General features: G+C 39.7%; 2 protein-coding genes across 3 annotated transcripts; one reads left to right on the top strand and one right to left on the bottom strand.

Moving 5' to 3' along the window:
* Positions 1–191: 191 nt before the first annotated feature.
* Positions 192–1,655, bottom strand: LOC135717568 (uncharacterized). The gene is made up of 2 exons (XM_065239707.1): positions 741–1,655; positions 192–683 (listed from the first exon to the last, which is right to left on the bottom strand). Exons 1-2 carry the CDS (start codon positions 1,653–1,655, stop codon positions 192–194), a joined length of 1,407 nt encoding a protein of 468 aa, XP_065095779.1.
* Positions 1,656–9,926: 8,271 nt separating this feature from the next.
* Oga (O-GlcNAcase) lies at positions 9,927–14,137 on the top strand. 2 transcript variants are annotated; one of them, XM_065239755.1, is made up of 5 exons: positions 9,927–11,312; positions 11,382–12,265; positions 12,331–12,404; positions 12,470–13,002; positions 13,060–14,137. In XM_065239755.1, the coding sequence occupies exons 1-5, from the start codon at positions 10,160–10,162 to the stop codon at positions 13,884–13,886; spliced, it is 3,471 nt and encodes a 1,156-aa protein (XP_065095827.1). In that variant the 5' UTR covers positions 9,927–10,159; the 3' UTR covers positions 13,887–14,137. The 2 variants fall into 2 exon arrangements, with proteins under 2 accessions (XP_065095827.1, XP_065095826.1); XM_065239754.1 differs by having other exon boundaries at positions 12,461–13,002.
* Positions 14,138–17,199: the final 3,062 nt, after the last annotated feature.

Below are 17,199 nucleotides of genomic sequence, written 5' to 3'. Positions count from 1 at the left end.
AAACTGGTTGCAGTTGAGTACGATGGTAGCCATGTTTTTATTCCTTTGATACATACATTAATTAAATCAAATAACTTGTAAAATGCAAATTATGAGCTGGGAATTAAAAATTAAAAAAAAAAACAATTAAAATCCTTTTCACCATCGAATTATTCAAAATGTCGAATCGGATGGAGTATCAGCATGGTACTCTACGCGTCCGATGAATCAACGTCCGAATCAGATTCACTGCGAATGTGCGAATTGCTAGTGTTGCGAATATGCGAATGACTACGTTCATCATCCTGTCCGTTCAATACAATTGATGGAATAAAGATCGACCCAGCATCACTTTCAAATTCAACTTCTTGTTCATCAATCTCTCGTTGTTGTTTTCTTCTTCTTACATGTCTGGTTCCTCGACGCATGCCAGTAGCGATCAAGCGTTTAAGAGAGTTTTTGAGTTTTCTCATGAAAAAACTTGCCAGCTTCTGATGGGTGACTACTTCTGCTTCATCGGTTCCAATCTGTTGAAATAGTTGCAGAATATTGCGGTTCGGCATTATAGCTATTTTTGGTCCCTTCCGACTTGCTCCAGTCCAGGTGCATTTAGTTTGAAACTGTTTGCTGAACAGCATATCGAGAACACCTAGCATGCGATTATCAGCACAATCACCGCTAACGTTCAATCGCAACCATTTGACCTAAAATGATAAAAATCGAATATAATGAATGCATTGGTTGAAGTAAATCATGTTTACCATTTTCGATTTGAAATCGTTGTCCGCCAGCTTGGCCTCCAGATCAGCTAGCTCTTGTTCTTGTTCAATAGGATCAAAACAAAATAACGGTGGGTCCTCGATGTTCGTCACGCGGGTACTGAATTTTCGGATGGCGTCCAAGATAAATTCATGTTGAGTGGTGATATCCGCTGTCCGCTTCTCCAACCGATCCAGCCGGTTGTTTATTTGATGTAATAGTTCAACAATTTCACTCAAACATTTCTGCGTCGGTTTATCTGGTTCCGTCAACGCATCCGGTGTTTGAACAGTTTCGTACGTCACATATTGAACGGTCTGGATGTTGTCTTCAGTAATTGACGCAGTGGGTGGTGGTGGAGAAGCTGCTGTTGTTACATACTGAATGGTCTCGACATTTTCTTCAGAGATTGTCTCAAATGCAGCGGGTGGTGGTGGTGGTGGTGGTGGTGGGGTTGGTGTTGTTGCTTGAGGGAGGATTTCATTCCGAACACTTTCTCTTACCTTGATGATGACGGGGGTCGGTGGAGTGGTTGCTTGTGTTGCTAGGGAGACGGGTTGATTTTCCAGAACAAACATTTTCTGAAAGATATCGGTTTCGCGAATTTGGTGTTTTCTCTTCCGTTGGATTAGCTGACTGACGTCGGAAGATGATTCTCCGGACAATTCCTCCATCAAACGCTTCCCTTCAGTGAAAGAAGATATAGGATTTCGTCTCACCGTACATCCGAACTTCAGCCATGACTTTTTTGGGCAGCTTTTTTCGTCACGGATCAATTTATTTTGTTCTGCGACACTGTTTGCGTTTGGCCAGAACAAAATGTGTCCACTTTTTGATTTCCGCAACCATTGATCTGGAACGACCGAAAGCTCCTTACAGCCTCGAGCGTTCAATGTTTCCACTACGGCGAATGGCATTTCTGTAAGTAAAAAATATATTATTTTATTAAATTTCATTGAGGTTTGCGTTTCACTACTATACCTTGATGATTTTCTGAATAAAAGAAGTCTCAAGACAGATTAATTTAGTACAATTAAGTAAAATTGTTTTGCACTTTTCGAGGTTACTGAAAACTTCTGCGGAAAACAAAACAAGCTGTCAAATGACAAACGGTGCAAGTTCACAATAAGTTCTGTATGATCTTTTTAGCAACTTTCAAGTTCAGATAGGGTTCTACATGAACTAATTAGATACTTTAAAGTTCAAAAATAGTTCTTACGGAACTTGAAAGTAGATTTGGCTACTCTGAAAACCATTTTTATGAATGAAATCAGCACATCGAGTAAAATAATATGGTTTTCCACTTAGTTCACATAGATCAATGGTATGTATCTCGATTTCAAAGAGGAGGACTCGAGTTCGAGACTTACGGTAAGTAATTTAAAAACATGTAATTTAAATTAAATATTTCAAACATTTATCTTCCGACGACACAGCAGCTCATAATAAATTAGAAGAGAACGTGGTAAGAAGCAAAATAAAAGATATATTTGTTTTCTATTTTGGTGTGTTGATTTCATTCAAGTTTTCTTTTTAGACTGAATAGCATTCCCTCCAACGGTTAAACGAACCATTTGTGAACTTTCAAGTTCTCTTTAAAAGTGAAACAGCATTCTGTTAGAAGCTTAAACATCGAATGTGAACTTGAAAGTTCGGTTAATTACTTAAAAAGTAAGCTGAACAGAATTCTATTCATAATACTGCGATTAGCTGATTAAGCCAGAAAAGGGCTTTTATCCGAACTTTTGGTTGCTTGGGTAGTTCTTTCGCTGGCCATTTCGCAGGATCAGAAGTTTTTTTTTGCGGCCGATAAGGGGCTGTTCATTAGACTGATGCAAAATTTGAAATTTTCGCTCCACAGTGTTCAAACGGTTTCAAATCGGGTCCTGATCAGCCTTCGAAAGTTTAAATTCATTTGATAAGAAACTGACTTGGCACAAACCATTTCAAGTTTATATGGAAATTACTATGGGAAAACTTTTTGTTCATTGTCTTCTAGCCTTTTATATATTGTACTGTTAAAAAATTCTATTGCTATTCTTATGGGAATTTTTATCAGCTACAACTTTGCAGAAAATCGTTTTTCAGCCAAACGTCAAATTAAATAGTTATTAATTGAGGGGTGACCCCGGCGTAGTGGTTAACATCCAAACCTCTCACGCCAAAGTCACGAGTTCAAATCTCACCCCCGGACAAGTCACGAATGACCCAAGAGTGTTAAAGTGACTGTAATAAAAAAAAGTTATTAATTGTTTAAGAAATTGATAATCTTATGGCAAGATTAAGCAACTGTATTGTGGGCAACACTGTATTCTGCAGTGTGACATAGTAGCCATGATTTTTGTCCTCTATAGACTTCTCTGACGTTTGTGAAATGCACAAGTATTAGTGCAGAACTTTGGGTAAATTATAAGTATTAGTGCAAGAAATACTTTGAATTTACCCAAAGTTCTGCACTAATACTTGTGAAATTCACAAACGTCAGAGATGCCTATTCTACGTGCCATAAACACCAATGTTGCCTGCTGAACAGTCGATGGAGCATAATCATAAGACATCAGTGACTTGAATCATTAATATTTGTTGTTCCTTACATTTGATCGAAAAGTGGTCTTCAATTAAGTTGTAGCTCAGCTATCATTTTCTAAAGTACAGTGAACTGGAAAATTTTGAGATAAATATGAACCGAAATTATGGTTTCTCCATAGTAATTCCCATATAAACTTCAAATGGTTTGTGCCAAGTCAGTTTCTCACTAAATAAGGTTTAATTTTGGGAGGATAATCAGGGCCCAATTTGGAACCATTTGAGCACTGTGGAGCGAAAATTTCAAATTTTGCATCAGTCTACTGTTCATAAACTACGTAGACATTTTTTTGGGATTATTGACCCCCCCCCCCCCTCATCTGTGTAGACAATTGTCCATACAAATTTTTTAAAATTTGTATGAGCCGTGCATAATTTTCACCCATTGCCCCATCCCCCCTAAACTGTCTACGTAGTGTATGAACAGCCCCTAAGAGAAAGAGCTGAACGGACACTGGAGCTGGTGATATCACACGCTGCGCTACTTCCGGGAAAAAATCGCAGCTAGTATGCAATTGTCTTCCCAGCACGGATAACTTGAGTGTGTCAAGCTGATCGGTAACGATCATTTCGTGTCCTGTGCACATGGGACTCATCGTTTCCTATCGGTTTGGAGTTCTGGCCATAGTATTGTTTAGTTGACCCATGGAAAGACGAATAATGGGGAGGCGAATTTCATAAGTGCTATCGCGTCAATTTTGAATACGGATGTGATCATATGATGGCGATAATACAAATAAAAGCACACAATTGGTTTGAATCATCTTAGTGTCTGCAACCAAAACCTGATTATATTTTTTTTTTTGTTAATGAACTCTGCCTTAAATCTGTTAATTATTATTAGTATAATAATATTAATTTTGAAAGAAATATTGAAATAATCGAAGAATTCACGCGTAATATCAGAAAATTAATGCAAATTCAAATACCCCAAGTAACCACAAGTTCTGATAAAAAGCTATTTGTGGCTAAAGCAGCTTGGTTGGTGTTGGTCTATAGCATTCTAAGCAGCCTCATTTTTAAGTCGTTATAAGAACTTGAAAGTTCCGGTATCATAATTGAAGAGCATTCTAAGCAGCTTCTGGCGGAACTTGAACGGAACTTTTAGAAAATATTAAAAAAGGTTTTTGTTATCTACACCAATTCTATATTTAGTTCGCACTATTATGAAAGTTATTTCTAAAGGCAGGTATTAATTTGTATTGATTTATCAGCATTAGTAGTAGGGAATTGGAGCTGTTTAAAGAATTAAAGCCCAGCGTGAGAGTTCCAGCACGAACCGCTGCGTCGCCTGAGATATAATAAAGTGAGCTGTTGTCCCGCCTACTGTTGGAGTTTTCAGTCCAGCTGACTGACTTGAATACGAATTACAACACCTTGTGAATTTTAAATTGGTGTTTGCCCGCAATTTTATGGAACATGAAGGTTCAGTCGGAACTTTATTTGAACTTTACGGAACTTGGAAGTGATTTTAATCATTGAATGCGGAACTTTTGGTTACTTGGGACATCTTCCATTGAATCTGTTAATGGACCACTTTGTCAAGCAGTTTTGGCGTGACTTTCTACCAGCGATTCCACAAAACTGGGCCAACTTATTTTTATTTTTTTATGAAACGCACCAACGATGGCTACTTTTCTTGTGGTTCTAGAAGAAAAAATCTCAAAATAATGTTTTATTTCAAAGTTCGAGTCGTAGTAAACGGCATTTCAACTGATCGAATGAAGTGGTTAATTCAGGCACAAGCTAATATCATCATCTGTCGAACTGTGCTGCGAGCATGGCTTCAAATTCGAACATTTTTTAATCGGGAGGAAATTTGCTCGAGGATTTGCTTGAATTTAAGGAAATGTAAAATTTGAAGACTTGTCGTCACAACTAAGTGATTTCCATTTCATTTGTACGGCAATCACGGCCCTCATTATGAGTATCACGTCCTTTTCACTGTATATTGTCGCTAGAGTTGTAAACCGATGGGTTTACAATGGTTAGAGTTTACAACCGATGGGTTCACGATGGGTTATTGGTGACAATCGATTTTATTCTAGTTCTGTATGTTAAACATAACGTCGCATCTCGTGCGCATTAAAGCGCATTATTCAACGAATACAGTGCACTAGATACGACATTATGTTGAACGTACAAAACGAGAGTGAAATCGATTGTCGCGAGTGGATTAATTCAGTTTCCAACTCTAGCATGGTGCTTCAAGAAATTTAGTATAAGTATTCGCAGAATTGGTCATGTTTGTAGTATAGTAAAACATAAATGGGCGTATTTCGGATTTTTTTTTAAACTTTATTAAAGAGATTTTTAGCCTTAGGCTAGTTCATCTCTAGCGTATTTCGGAGTGTAAGAAGAGTTTTTGAATAAATTGATTCATTCGAGTATGTGTCAAGGGTTTTCTTCAATTTTTTTTAAATAGTTCAAGAATAAGGATTTGGGTACGTTTTAATCTACATTAATTACATTAATTACAGAAAACAATTTTTTAATACCATTAATTACGTAATCAAATTGAAGTACGTGTTTTAAATACAGTAATTACACTGGCACTACTTTGATTACGCGAAATCGAATTTAATTACATGAAATACTTAATTTTCATTTTTAATTACTTAATTACATAGTTGAACACCTTGTACTTTAAATCCAACGCAGTCAAAAAGGCAATATTCCCTTCTTTCAATATATAAGGAAAATATATAATCAATGCTTTTCGTTAGGGATTCGGGGTAATGATCATTTGGGATAATAACGAGTGGAATAATGTTATAAATTTGTAATCGGTAGTTCAACCATAGAGGTAACTCTAAGACTAGAAGGTCTCGAAATAACGTGCTCAACTTTTTGGCTCAGCTTGGTTCAACGTTCCATGCACCGATTTTTTAATCCATCAACTTCTTCAACTCAGTTCGAACAATTCTTCGATAAGGTTTAACAGTTTCCGACTGGTTGAATTGGATTGCATAATAGACCCTTTGACTTATTAAATGATGAACGAAGTGCTCGAAAACTTGAAGGTTGTCATTTTATAAAGAGCTAACAAATGGTTTAGAATTGATAAATACATAGTTCCATAAAAGTAAACATAGTGTATTATCAATAGTAAAAGAAAAAAGAAAAGTGAAAATTACTAATTTCATCATCTTTTCTGGGGAATGGTACATTCTGGGGAATGGTACATTCTGGGGAATGGTACATTCTGGGAAATGGTACATTCTGGGGAATGGTACATTCTGGGGATTTTTTTCTGGGTAATGGTTCATTCTGGGGATTTTTTCTCTGGGAAATGGTGCATTCTGGGGAATGGTATTCTGGGGAATAGCATTCTGGGAAATGGCTTTCAGGGGAATGTCGTACAATCCCTCCCTTTCTCTCTCCCAGTGCCAAAAAGCACAGTGAAGGATACATTTATTCATACAAACAGGCCGCCATTACCGAGCATGGAAAGCTGGATAAGGCTTCTATAAAACAACATTCATAAAACTCTGGTCAAGATACCCAACAAACATTAAATGTTGAATAAGAGCTTTTTCAGGCAAAAATAAGTTTCTTCAGCTAAAAAATGCCCTTTTCAGCTGTTAATCAACTCAAATTGCTTGTTGGGTACCTTTGCATTACACGAGGAATTACATCCAGGGGTAAGTCACTCTGCCACATTGTGTTAACACTTACAAAAACACACTTCGACACACTTAAAACACCCACAAACACCATTACGCCCGAGATTACGCCGCATGATAAGGACATTTTTAATCAATTGTGGCACCACTGCAAATACTGTTCACATTCAATTGTTATTTTGTTCTTGAGGAAAAAAACGAGCAAAAAACCGTCGGACCATCCTGCCGGGAAAGAAAAACATTCTGGATCTGGATTGAAATCCAAAGAAAAGGAAGGAAGCACCTGAGCATAGGAAACAGTTCCATATAGCCACGAAACTGACATACCAGCCCACCACCAACGGTACACTACGCAGTCGTATCAACAATCAATACGAAACTAACGATTTTAAATTGGCTCAGTACTTGACTAGCCTATTGGTCCCAAGCAAACGATTAACGTACCCCATTCTAGTCGAAATTCTAGTACTACGCAATGTTTTTTTTTTGATTCGCTATGAAAGTTTGACAGATAAAATGAGGGGTTATTGGTTGTTCTTATGTTTCGAGGGGTGAATCGATTAGCTTGGGACCGAAGAGAGTACCAGCAACAATCAATACGAAACTAACGATTTTAAATTGGCTCACCACTTAACTAGCCTATTGGTCCCAAGCAAACGATTAACGTACCCAATTCTAGTCGAAATTCTACTACTACACAATGTTTGCTTTGATTCGCTATGAAAGTTTGACAGATAAAATGAGGGGATAGTGGATTTTCCTATGTTTCGAGGGGTGAATCGATTAGCTTGGGACCGAAGAGAGTACCAGAGCTGAGCCAAAAAGTTGAGCACGTTATTTCGGGACCTTCTAGTCTTAGAGTTACCTCTATGGTACCAGAGCTGAGAAAAAAGGGTTTTTTTTTCCTTTGGTTTGTTTTTTTCCGTCGATCTTGTTTTCCGTGCTGAGCACCAATGCTACCGACGTGCCAGGAAGGCAGCTCCCACACCTGGATCCTACCTATCGACCCATCAAACTCATGAACCGGGGACCAACAGCTGTCTTCCCATCCGAAGGAAGGCGTGATCAGAGATGTTATGCCTCAGAACATCCCGGCGGCACCGGCTGGGATTGAACCCAGGCCTGCTGGGGTGAGAGGTAATCACGCTTACCACTACACCACCGGCGCCGTTAATTAGATTTTAAGAAAAAAGGTTGAGCACGTTATTTCGGGACCTTCAGTCTTAGAGTTACCTCTACACTGATAAATTGAACTATTCCCATTTTGCTTGAAATTTAATCAATTTGACATTGAACTCATTTTAATCATATCGAATGATTAAAAATTAATCATCTCTTTCTAAAAAATAAGCATCTGATCCTGATGAATGTGGGCGTCTTAGTGGAATACCTGTATAATGAGAGAGAGAAGGATTAGTATTTTCCATTTAATTCCACTACTTTATTTGCTTATCCTTGACAGATACGCGTATTTCGTCTACAATGTGCAGACTTCTTCAGTGTCTTGTACTAATACTCGACTATTAGTACAAGACACTGAAGAAGTCTGCACATTGTAGACGAAATACGCGTATCTGTCAAGGATAAGCAAATAAAGTAGTGGAATTAAATGGAAAATACTAATCCTTCTCTCTCTCATTATTAAGCATCTGATATTAATCCCAGTTTAATCATGGTTGATTAGATTGTAGATTATCTATTTTTGAATATTTTTTTAGCCATTTTTGATTCCATTTAAAAAAAAATTGATTGAATTTTAATCTTTTTTTATTATACATCAGTATTGAAAACGAATAAAATTTAATACTGGAAAGATTATTTCAATTTTAATCATGCATGACTACTGCCGAAGTAATCATGGCTCGGACTCAATACACAGAAAAAAAAGTTGTTGAATATTACATCCAAACTGCTGCAACCAGGTCAATCCATCGGTTGTGTAATATAACGTTGTACGATGTACATCGATTTTGCGAACAATGTATCTGCTTTTTGCTATTACATCATTATTTCATACATCAGCTTGAATTACATTGATCGATATTACATTTTTTTTTTGCTGTATATAAGGTGAAGCGGGAAACTGCATACTTTTTAAGCTTTTTTGATTTAATTTATCTTTGAGTGTATGGTCGTATCACCATCTGCCTGATTAACACCAACCAGATCACTCACACACTCTAGATTTCTAGCTGTCAGTTCCACTGAGAAACATCTCTTGGATCACCTTATTATGTGGTCCAGTTCCAAAAAAAACATAATACATAAGGCCGTTCGCAATGCTGAGTTTCAAAATTGTATTAAACGACTCGACAATTCAATAATTTTAAATTGTCAAAAATAAAACTGTATCACGATCAGCGCAACGCACAGTTCTAAAATATGTTGTAATCATAAAGTTCCATAAACTTTACTGTTCTCTATGAAGTTCATAGGGCTTTTTTTGTGAAGCTCTTCGAAACATCTTTAAATACATCCAATGAAATTTGAAACAGCGAGTTCCATTCGTGTTTCAAACTCGCTCAGAATTAAAACAGAATAGTCGAGCAGCTGCCAATCTGGTGCAAAATAGTACTCGAATAATGAAACTGTAACTCAGCATTGCGATAGGAGCGTTTTTGTTCTAGTTTCAAATTGAAACAGCACTTATAAAATACAACAGCATTCCCTAATAAAAAATAACCATAAACGAACGATAACCCAAATCATTGAACTATTCCACAAATGGTTTGGATGATACCCAGAACACGTCGTTAAGCAAATTAACCATACAATTTTTATTAGGGTTGCGAACGGCCTAAGGTTAAAGCTTTATCACACAAACGTTTGACCCTTTGAAAAAAATCAGTTTCAAATTTTTCCACTGCTGCTGCCTCATCGGCCAAATTCAATTTACCAATCAGTCTCGCACTAACACATGCATGCATGCCAAGATGGGAGAATTATTATAACCCATCTTGGCTCCGTCAAAAAAGCACTTTTTCCGCAAAGTCAGATTTTCTTACCGCAACATAAACACAGTGTAGATTTTTGTGAAAAACTGTTCGAGAATCATGTTATTTGATCTATAAAAATCAAGTAATTGTGTTCTTAAGTGAAGCCGAGCTCAGTAGTACCGAAATAATAGCATCACGAACTGAATTAGTGGCCAAAATTAGTAACATATCGTGAAGGGTGTGTGTACGCTTTGTTGCTGTGTATAAACAACAATGGCCGAGACTTCGAACCAGCAACCATCACAGCTATCTTCTCCAGTAATTCCGGTTAAAACTATCAAGTCGGAGGGAAAGGTGAACACCGGCACGGAAAATCAAGCTGGTTTCATCTGTGGAGTTGTGGAGGGTTTTTACGGTCGGCCATGGACGACCGAGCAACGAAAGGATCTTTTCCGGAAGTTGAAGCAATGGGGAATGGATTCTTACATCTATGCACCGAAGGACGATTACAAACATCGAGCTTACTGGAGGGAGTTGTACACGGTTGAAGAAGCGGACCACCTAACGGGCTTAATTACTGCTGCTCACGAGCAAAACATCAACTTTTACTATGCTCTCTCGCCTGGGTTGGATATAACGTACAGCAGCAGCAAGGAGGTGGCAACCCTCAAAAGGAAGCTGGATCAGGTATCGCAGTTTGGTTGCAAAGCTTTTGCTTTGTTGTTTGATGATATCGAACCGGAAATGAGCAAACCGGATAAGGAAGTATTTCAGAGCTTTGCTTACGCTCAGGTTTCGGTCACTAATGAAATCTACAATCACCTGAACTGTCCACGTTTCCTGTTCTGTCCTACTCAGTACTGCAGCTCACGAGCTGTTCCAACTGTAAAGCAATCCGAATATCTCAATACACTGGGATCGAAGCTCATTCAAAATATCGACATCATGTGGACGGGACAGAAGGTTATATCGAAATTGCTGACCGTGGAATGTATCCAGGAGATTACGGAAGTTATTAAGCGGCCACCCGTTATCTGGGATAATCTGCATGCTAACGATTACGATCAGAAACGTGTCTTCTTGGGACCATACTCGGGTCGATCGCCGGAGTTGATTCCCTTGCTACGTGGAGTCGTAACCAATCCAAACTGTGAATTCCATGCCAATGCCATCGCCATCCAAACGCTTGCCTTCTGGAGCAAGTGCAATGCGGATACTAAGATCAGCTCGTCGATTTCGTCCGATATCAAGCTGGAGACGGAAAACGAGGATGGGATCTGCCAGGAAGATGCCCCGGCTTTCCTATCGGAGCATGTCTATCACCCGAGGTTGGCGTTGAAAAATGCCATTGCCAATTGGCTGCCGGAGTTCTATCAGGAGAAGGAAGCGTGGGGACCGATTAGTAAGCCGCAACCTGCACTTACAAGTAACATATCCGTACAATGTGGTATTGTTTCGAGTTTAATGTAACTGAGAATTCCTGGTCTCTTTCTAGTGGTAATGCCGATCATCCCGATCATTCCTTCCGTTAACACCTGCATGACGTTGACTTCGACCAACACGACAACCACCACCGCTAGTTCTTTAGCTGTTCCGGAAGTGAACACTACCCAGCTGCAGCTGTTCGCCGATATTTGCAGCACGGTGACGAGTGCACCGGAAAATATTCCTGCTCCCATCATGAACTCCCTGGTATCGGCCACCAAGGTCGTTACGAATGATTCTCTGCCAAATCCGGCAGCTGCTGCAGTCACAAACATGTGCATCCCGTCGACAATTCCAATTTCTAGTTTTCCAGTTCCAATTATGAGTATCAAGCCTGCCGAGAGTGTATACGTTGCTCCTGCTGCTGTTGCAGGGGACGGGTTGACCACCAACAAGAAGTCTAGTAATGGTGAAATTGATACAGATGTTGCTGAAAACAAAGGAATGCCATTGGAAGAGGATGCGGTTATTGAGAACGATCTCGAGCAGAAAAAGCTGGACGAATCGAGTGAAAAGCGGAAGTCCTCCTCGTCAGACGTTCCGCTGGTGGAGGACGAGGAGCTTAAGACTAAGGAAGAGATAGAAGCAGACGATGGTGAAGAGAAGAGCGATTCGGAGGTCAAGATGTTGGATCTGGAGGAGAATGAGGTGAAGATGGTGGATGCGAGTGAGGCAGAAGAGAAAATGGCCGATGGTGACGAGGTGGTGGTAAACCAGATCAAGATCAACGTTGAAGACGAGGACGTTAAGGTAGACGAAGTATTCAGCAATAGTCCCTGTGGAGGAGCGGGTGGGACTTGCGCGGAACCGATGGAATGTGGAAGTAACTTGACTTCTCCTAAACACTTGATGAAGACGCATTCTGACGATGTGATGATGTCGGAAACTACTTCGGTAAGTGACAGTGGTAGTTGGTTCGAAAGACAGCTTTAACTAGGCACATGAGTTTCTCTTTACAGACATGTTCCGGAAGCATGCAGATTGAAAGTTCAGACACATCTTTGACTTCTAACGCTGAAATGATCGAGCTCAAGTAAGTTTGTGAATTTGGGTACTAAAGCAGAGGAAGAGAGTAGATGAACTTTGTAGACTTTTCAGAAACGCCGCCGACAAAGACATCGCAGTCACTGATATTATGCTGCTCTGTGATCTTTTCTATCTACCCTTCGAGCACGGCAACAAAGCCCTCCAGCTGCTAGCCGAATTCCATTGGTTGAAAACGAACGCCGTTGTCCTTTGCAAGCACCGCAATCGTAAGACCAGTTCATCTAGTTGCTCCAATCAATCCAGCTGTGGAAACCCCGAGGACTGCAATCATCTCAACGGTACTGTTCCTGGTACCACCACGGTTACGACCGCTCAATCGAATGAGCAGCTCATAGATAGCTGCAATAAGAGTGAGGTACAAGAGTGGATTCGCCGATCGGAGTCGTTTGAAAACCTCTGCCAGAACATCTTCCAGTTGGCACGTAAAATTGCCCGCTGTGCCAACAAGGAGCTGTGCTATGATCTGTTTTCATACGTGTGGGACATCGTCGCTGTACTGTCGCTGTTGAGCGCCTTTGTAAAGTGGCTAGCTTTGGGTCATTTTCCTCCCACCATCAACTCACATACACAAGGAGGATACACCTGTAAGTATGGGATACGAGGGTGTAGTTGCTACACAACATTGATTGAATCTCCTACAGGGTTCAGCAAAGGGTGGAAGGAGACATTCATGTCAGGTGACCAGGAACCATGGGTCTTTCGCGGTGGCTTGGTAGCAGACCTGCAGCGTCTCATTCCGCTGGACGCCGGTAATGACCTGTTTATATACAAACTTCCCGAAACGTCCACCATCAATATGTACACGTTCCGCCCTTACTGTTACTCCGATGAGACAGCTCTGTACAGTGTGTGTTATCGCACCATGCAAGATGCTGAAGACTCCATGAAAAGATTGCCGGATAATCTACGTAATGTGCTGGCGGATCGCTATCTAGGACCATTTCTAACGCTTGCACCACAGTATTGTATGGTAATCGAAGATAACAGTGGTGAGATCGTTGGTTATGCTTGCGCCACGATCGATACAAAGAACTTTATTCGCAATCTCGAGCAATGCTGGATTCCGGAGATGTGTCTCAAGTATCCCCTCTCCCTCCTAAACGAAGTAGATCCTGCGGAAAACGAGTCCCTGAAGCAACCTACCAACTCTCTGCCACAAGCGATATGCGACAGTATTATGTATTTCCATAACTTTAGTAATGAATACCCAGCCAATGTTAGCAACTCGCATCCATCGGTGATGTGCTGTCGCATTCTGAAACCGCATCTCACCGAAGACGAAACAATATCCAAACGGCTCATAACAGTGTTACTGGCTGCACTGCGTACAAATGGATCCTCCTTTGGAGTTCATGTGTGCGTCGCCAAGACCGACCACTTTATGTACCAACTCTACGCCAAGCTAGGTTTTGTCGAAATCTACCGGGACGAATTCGAAGCAAATCTGTACATGGGACGCAACTTTTGATAGACGATGCGATTCCCGTTCCGCTTCCGGTAAGTACAGAGCCAGCTTTTCTTCCCTCTTTCTGCGACTCAGCTGACGTGAATTGCTTGGCGGTAGGCTGGAAACTATGTTGTAGGTTATATGCTTCTTCAGATATTCAAGAAAAAAAGTGATTTACCGAGGTTTGTCGAAATAGTAGGTTTGCGGTATGATTGCATGACTTTGCGGTTAAGCGTAATAAACGAAGCCGAATGTTCAGTTATATCTCGGAAGCCGGGCGCGAAATGTTTTAGCGAACATATCACAATTCCTTTTCGATGGTTCGAGATAATTGCACATCCTGATTGCTCTCAAGCAATGACTTTTAGTTTTACGACAATAGGATAGAATTTAGAGATGAGGCTCTTGTATACCCTCAGAGTACCAAGCCTGCAAACGTCGTGTCGATACGTAGTTTGCAGGCTTGGTACTCTGCCTGTTATTTAATAAGATCATCATCAAAGAAATTTCCATTTTCCTAGACCCCTTGTCGACAACCGCTCGTATTTTTTTTTATTGGGTGATCTCGAGTGAAATGCAGCTGGCGAAGGAGAGAAATAAGCCACCACGACTGGTGATATTCGACATCTCACGACGCCTGAGTAGAGCAAAGATGCCTGTTTAAGACGCGACTGGTCAGTTGCTTACTGACCCCACTGCCCAGCTGAAACGTTGGGCTTGAGCACTTCGAAAAACTTCTTGAAGTTTCGACGACAAATTCAAAATCTTGGAATGATCCGCCAAGGGTACGGCGCATCACTCGCTTCAGTTTCGAGGCTTCATCATCACAGAATCAGCTATCCGAAGCATAAAATCCAGCAAGGCTCCCACATTCCGTCGATCACATACAGTATATCTCAAATTGAGCGTACACCTGAATGGGCAATTTTTTGAAAGACTGCGAGTAGATAGCTGTTTGAAATCTTGGCTAGTGGTTGAACAACTATTTATTGATTTATCAGTATAGCTTTGGACTTTATTGGCAGAGTAGGTGTATGAAGTTTGAATAATTTCAGTAAAACGGTCGATTTTCAGCTTTTTTCATAGTGGGCGGATTTTAGTAAAATTAGAGGCATTTTAAAGATCTTAGTTATGACTATAAATTAGCAAAATTTCAATATGTTTGACTCATTGTATTTCAAGAAAATGTGTTTTTTTAGAAAATCTAGTTTTTTTCTAAAATAGCTCCAACTCTTACACACTCATCTAAATAAGTCCAATACTATACCGATAACCAATAAATGGTTGATGAGCCAGTAGCCAAAAATTTAGAAATCTATCTTTTTAAGTTGTACAGCTGTTTTTTTTTTAATGTACGGACAGCTGTACCATAGAGGTAACTCTAAGACTAGAAGGTCCCGAAATAACCTAAGAGAAGAGGTGACAATACGGGGGCGAAAATGAACCACTTTTCTGTCAAACGTGAACCAGCTCCTGATTGGCCGATTTCATGTGCGTAAGATAGAGATAGAGCTAGATAAAGATAGAGATAGAGATAGAAATAAAAGAGGAAGAAGCCAATTGTCACCTCTTCCTCTTAGGAAATAACGTGCTCAACTTTTTGGCTCAGCTCTGGTACTCTCTTCGGTCCCAAGCTAATCGATTCACCCCTCGAAACATAGGAAAATCCACTATCCCCTCATTTTATCTGTCAAACTGTCATACCGAATCAAAGCAAACATTGTGTAGTAGGAGAATTTCGACTAGAATTGGGTACGTTAATCGTTTGCTTGGGACCAATAGGCTAGTCAAGTAGTGAGCCAATTTAAAATCGTTAGTTTCGTATTGATTGTTGGCTGTACGCTCAATTTTGAGATACACTGTATCAACAAAGATGCTCAAAGCTGACCCCATGATATCCGCACAAATGTTCCATCAATTATTCAGTAATATCTGGAACCATATAGGTAACTCTAAGACTAGTAGGTCCCGAAGAAACGTGCTCAACTTTTTGGCTCAGCTCTGGTACTATCTTTGGTCCCAAGCTAATCGATTCACCCCTCGAAACATAAGAAAATCAACTAACCCCTCATTTTATCTGTTAAACTTTCATAGCGAATCAAAACAAACATTGTGTAGTACTAGAATTTGACTAGAATGGGGTCTGTTAATCGATTTGCTTGGGACCAATAGACTAGTCAAGTAGTGAGCCAATTTAAAATCGTTAGTTTCCATCGTTGCTATAACCATAGAGGTAACTCTAAGACTAGAAGGTCCCGAAATAATGTGCTCAACTTTTTGGCTCAGCTCTGGTACTCTCTTCGGTCCCAAGCTAATCGATTCACCCCTCGAAACATACACTCAAAAAATTTCACACGTTTGATCGAAGTGTTTAAACACTTGATTTTTTAAATGCAGAATCACATTTACTTTAAGTGTATTTCACCTTGGTTCAATGTGTTATACACGTTAATTTATAGTGTTTCAAACTTTGAAATGTTGAATTTTTTTCACTATCAATTCAAGTGTATTGCACATTGAATCACGCTACTGTTCAAAACAGATGGATTTAAAGTGTTTTGCATTTCAATACGATGTGATTTGCTTGCTCAGAAAGGTAAATATTGAAAACAAGAGTTGTAACTTTATCCTATCAAATCGCTTCATATATGAGAACAACCGTGGCACAGTGAGATCGAACGAAGACTCTGGCAGCAGCACACCCCAACAGTTCATGATCGAATCCAAAATCAGACCCATTCAAAAGATATGTGAAAGCTCTGGCCTCTGGCAGTTTTGTTTATATATTTGTCGATTCATTTTTAGAGTCGGTAAAGTAGAAGTCGATAAAGTAGAATATTGTAGAATATTGAACTATGGTGTGCAAAGCTATTGATATCACCATATGAGGCACATAGAATTCAAGTGTGTCACAATTCAAATCCATAGTCTTCAGGCATGGTTCATAGCATAAGATTCACACATGAAATGGATGTGTTCACAATAAGCGCAAAATTAAGTGTGAGACACATGATGATGGCGTATGGAATTTTTTGAGTGTAGGAAAAACCACAAACGAAGTGACAGACGGCTAACTGGCGAAGAAATCCATTTAAATAATGTGGTTCACTGTAATAGAATTTTCTTGGAAGCTTGTGCCATTATCCACCAGATGGGTTAGTTTTTTTGTTTTGATTTGAACAAAGTTGATTTTGTGTACAATGATTCTTTGACAGTGTGCAAAGAGTGCGTATCATTTTGTCATTTTTTTATGCATTTCGGTTTTGAGTAGAGTGAAAGAGATAGAACCAAAACATTCTAGTACATTCGGTTAAAATGCTAGTTCAATCTAGTA

Source organism: Ochlerotatus camptorhynchus, unplaced genomic scaffold (assembly GCF_037179485.1).
Source record: "Ochlerotatus camptorhynchus isolate MF236.1 unplaced genomic scaffold, CSIRO-AGI_Acam_v1.1 ptg000062l, whole genome shotgun sequence".
NCBI lineage: Eukaryota > Metazoa > Arthropoda > Insecta > Diptera > Culicidae > Ochlerotatus > Ochlerotatus camptorhynchus.
The sequence above is the reverse complement of the archived record's forward strand: the minus strand, read 5'-3'. Positions and strand labels throughout refer to the sequence as shown.

Excerpts from the sequence above, each read along its gene's own strand:
- Oga (XM_065239754.1), top strand. The coding sequence starts at position 10,160 with ATGGCCGAGACTTCGAACCAGCAACCATCACAGCTATCTTCTCCAGTA. Across the intron at positions 12,266-12,330 it reads TGATGTCGGAAACTACTTCG|ACATGTTCCGGAAGCATGCA; the intron begins GTAAGTGACAGT and ends TTCTCTTTACAG. Across the intron at positions 13,003-13,059 it reads TACACAAGGAGGATACACCT|GGTTCAGCAAAGGGTGGAAG; the intron begins GTAAGTATGGGA and ends AATCTCCTACAG.
- LOC135717568 (XM_065239707.1), bottom strand. The coding sequence starts at position 1,655 with ATGCCATTCGCCGTAGTGGAAACATTGAACGCTCGAGGCTGTAAGGAG. Across the intron at positions 684-740 it reads ACGATTTCAAATCGAAAATG|GTCAAATGGTTGCGATTGAA; the intron begins GTAAACATGATT and ends TTATCATTTTAG.